The 4106-nt window shown below is 37.0% G+C and overlaps 1 protein-coding gene across 1 annotated transcript; it reads left to right on the forward strand.

The window, feature by feature from the left end:
* Window positions 1-2618: 2618 nt before the first annotated feature.
* Window positions 2619-3738, forward strand: LOC5565376. Its single transcript, XM_001649690.2, has 2 exons — window positions 2619-2767; window positions 2835-3738. Exons 1-2 carry the CDS (start codon window positions 2756-2758, stop codon window positions 3642-3644), a joined length of 822 nt encoding a protein of 273 aa, XP_001649740.2. The 5' UTR covers window positions 2619-2755; the 3' UTR covers window positions 3645-3738.
* Window positions 3739-4106: the final 368 nt, after the last annotated feature.

Genomic DNA, 4106 nt, shown 5'->3' on the forward strand with positions numbered 1-4106 from the left:
TCTGACATGTGGTCAAGTCATTCAAATACATTTGTACCACCTTTAGTCTTGAATTGCAAATTTATGAAAATTGATATGTCGCAAGCCAGGTTTCAGATTCGCCAATATAATGGCCACTTCCACCAGTGAACCGGTGTTCGGAATAACCCAGCATGTGGCCAAGTCATCCAAAAACTGTCGAACTATTTTTATTTGGACTTGGTTTGTTAAATCATGAAGCCATGGACTCGAAATTAAAGTGGTTACTGATTCTTCAAGTGGGATTACTTCAGTACTCCCCGTGATGAATCCAAAATTACGGTGAATTTCTAATCGTTGACCGCGGTTCCAAAACTAGAAGAATTTTGTGATTGACTCTGAAAATTCAACTGAAATTCATTGATAAACGGGTGTAAAATAATATTTTGATATTGCAGCGAATTGAGCGCAGCGAATTGTATAGTGTGACAGTTATGCGTAGAAATAGAGTAGTGGGACAGTTTTGCGTGGAAATTCAACAATGGGACAAATTGACTTGGCTTGCTTTTCATTGAGTTTCCGAACAAAGTTAATTTTTGGAAAGTGTTTTCTAAAATTATACGTAAAAACAAACTGTTTGATGACAAAAAGTTAATATGCACAAAAAGTAACATGGGACAATTATGCGTATAACGGCAGTGAACCAGTATTCGCCACGATTTTAATTTCGGTTCCTGAATTCGCCACCTACGTTGATTTCTTATGGAGGGTGGCGAATCAGGAACACCATGGCGAAAAATAGGCGCAAAGGAGCAAAATTTTTTTAAGGAAAATGATTTTTTTCTATTATTCTTTGATAAAATTTTGCGGTTTCCAAGAATGTTTCCGTATCATCTTAAGAGGAAAATAACCATCATCGTTTTATGAATTTTCAAAACCAGTTTTTTTGCTCAAAATCAAAACATTGTTCATGAAAATCTATCACTACATTACACTGGCTTCCCGAAATGCAATGATAGATTTTCATGAGGATTGCTTTAAATTTGGACGCAAAAACTGGTTTTAAAATATTGATGGTTGCTGATGACTGAATGATGGATTCTTGAGACTTAAAGCAATTTAGAGAACACTAAACAATTGGCAACCATATATGTCGTAAAACGGCATATAATTCGGGGTGGCGAATAACTGGAACATGGCGAATATTCCCTAGTAGGGTAAGTGTACCAGTTATGGCCATAGTGGTTCCCTATTTCGCCATACGTGATATCTTGAATGCCTTCACATTTTGAAAAATCTTTTGTGTTTTAGCAATAAAATAAAGGATAAATCTTGATGTTTAAACATTCAGAAAGATTAAAAATGTAAAAGTTATCCAAATTTTGCATATGGCCAAATAGGGAACCACTATGGCCATAACTGGTACACTTTCCCTAGTTAAAAAGCTACATTAGTGCAAAAAAATGTGAATCGGCAAAAGTGGAATAAATGGGCACCTGACGTGTGATCGATCATGAGCGTTTTCTGGCATGAGCGAAAGGGGATGGAAGCCCAGTAGATGGAACCTTACATGGCGATGACAGCTCCACCGTGGCCTTCAATCAACTGAGTGAGTGAGTTGCTCTGATTTTTATTATTATTGTTTTAAGTTTTATTTGCATATCAAAACAAATAGGGAAAGTGGTCCAAAATGCCACTAGATTTGTGGAGTTTTCGCGTGTGTTCGTTGTGATTCACTTTCAATTTACATACATAAATTGCTGAATCAGAGTACCTTTTATTTTCGTTTCAGAGAGCGAGTAAGGGCGCTTAAGGGGACACGGGAGACCGTGTTATTTTCCCTATCTTTCGTCTCACTCTAACAATAATCATCAAAACTTTGTGGAAGCAAATGTCGAGTTTTAGTGAACTGATGAAGCTGAAAATTTATCGGGTTGTGCACTACATATATAGAATCATAGTGATACATTTTCGAATCGATATATGGAGTAGTTCTTGGGATTTGCTTCTTGAAATGGATAGGGTGATTATGATGACGTCCCGTGCGGCCTTAAGCCCAGGCATCCTGGAAATACTGAAATTTCTTCCAGTATTTTCTTGTCAGCATTAATATTTGCAGCAAATCAATGATTTGATACAAATAATAAAATGGCCAGGCCCACTGTGCAGACTTGGGGTTTGAAGGTACAGTCATCTCTCCCTTACTCGATATTGAAGGGACCATCGAGTTAGGGAGGGATCGAGTTACAGAACACAAAATCAATGCAACTGCGATCCAAGGGACCATCGAGGTAGCCATGAAAACCAACTTTTACTATGGTTCTCTAACTCGATAAAGTGGGGATTCGCTCGTTGGGGGTCCGAATAAAACAGAATAGAATAGAATAGAAAATGAGCTGGACATCTTAAAAAGAAACTCTTGTCCCCGTTTCTCTACAGTTGGAACGCTTGAAAAGTACAGTTTGGAATAAATATCATAGAACGATGTTTTTTTTTCTTTTAACGTTATCTCTGAAGTCGTTTTTATGTTTTAAACTCAACTGTAATGCGACTGTATCATAAATCATTGCATTTTCATAAACATCGAGTTCTACAGTGGCGCCATTCATGCTTTGTTAGAGCTGGGAGCTATTCGAGATGCTTTTCTCTCGGGAGTATGTTTGACGTTTATTTCTAATGTTTTGTTGATGTTTGTTTGAAAATGTACGCTACTGATGTACATTTTGCAAACATTATGCATCAACGCCGGTGATACAAAACTCTAGTGATATTTTTTTTTAATTCGTTATAGGTAGAAATGAATACGCTGGTAAAAATGAAATAACACATAATATCATGTAATGATCTTTTACTAAATTAAAGAAATATAATTTCAGAAATCTAAACCACTAGTAGCGCCAAAGATTTGGAAGCGGGATGAAATTCTCACATTTTTAGATATCTTTGAATCAACCTTCCACGCTTCGGTTGAGGAACCCTTCGAATCGGAAGAGGACATGTGGAAATGTGTGGCAGATAAATTGTTGGAGCAGGGCATATCAGCCTCCGTTCAACAATGCATAAATAAGTGGAACTTTTTGTACAAAACATACATCAGCAATCAGAATCGACAGGGTGTTTTCTACGCGAAGGTGAAGCGAATTGTTGAATTCTCACAGGAACTCAACGAGCAACAGGAATCGGTGGAAACGGTAGCCGATGAGCAAGTAGTAGAATACGACTCGGAAGCATTCATCAAACAGGAGAAGCCATCTCACGATGCTGAAAGGGAAGAAATAGAAGACCATTTGAATGAGCATGAAGAAAACCACGATCATATTGAGGAGATCGTCACTAGTCACGAAGAAACGTTGGAAGAAAATACTGCATTGGACTTACATGATGTTCAACCTGAGTCTCAGTGTGATAGTGTAGCAGAAATGACTTATGCTGAAACACCTGCAAAGAAAATAAAATTATCAGACGATGTGGATACCGTTACTGGTAATTCTAGTCAGCAATCACCCAAACATTTCACCGAAGAAAATACAAATTTACGGGATATTCTTCAAACGATTCTCGGTAAAATAAATGCAATTCAAGATGAGCAAATCCGGCAAGGGCACCGAATTGCTGATATAGAAAAACGTCAAGACGAGCATAAATCCATATTATTGGATATAAAGAAGCACATTGGATTCAAGTAATTTTGCATTGTATCTTGTTTTGTAATTCCTCTTTATATGAAGGTTTTTTTCAATGTATGTTCTAGTACATCAAATAAACTATATTGTACCTGTATCTAGGTGTTTTTTGTATGAATAGTATTTCACGCAATAAACCAATGTATTTAACAAAACAAATCTTTATTTTTTTTTTATTTCTAGATTATTATTCTTGTTCTTATTACTTAGACCCCTGCTAGCGCTCTACGCTTTGCTGAATATATCAACACTTTAATTGCCTCTTGTCAATCCATGAGCGTTTGTTGTGCAAGCGACCTCAAAAAGTCATTCACAATAGTGGATTCTGCGCTCGTGTACATACACGTTACATGTCACCAACACTACTTCAAGAATGCTGGTTGAAAATATAAACAAAGATCAGCTGTTCCCAGCAAAATCAAACGGCAGTATTTTCAACCAGCAAATTTGCGCACGTGTTCGTGA

This window comes from Aedes aegypti, chromosome 2, assembly GCF_002204515.2.
Source record: "Aedes aegypti strain LVP_AGWG chromosome 2, AaegL5.0 Primary Assembly, whole genome shotgun sequence".
Classification (NCBI taxonomy): Eukaryota; Metazoa; Arthropoda; class Insecta; order Diptera; family Culicidae; genus Aedes; species Aedes aegypti.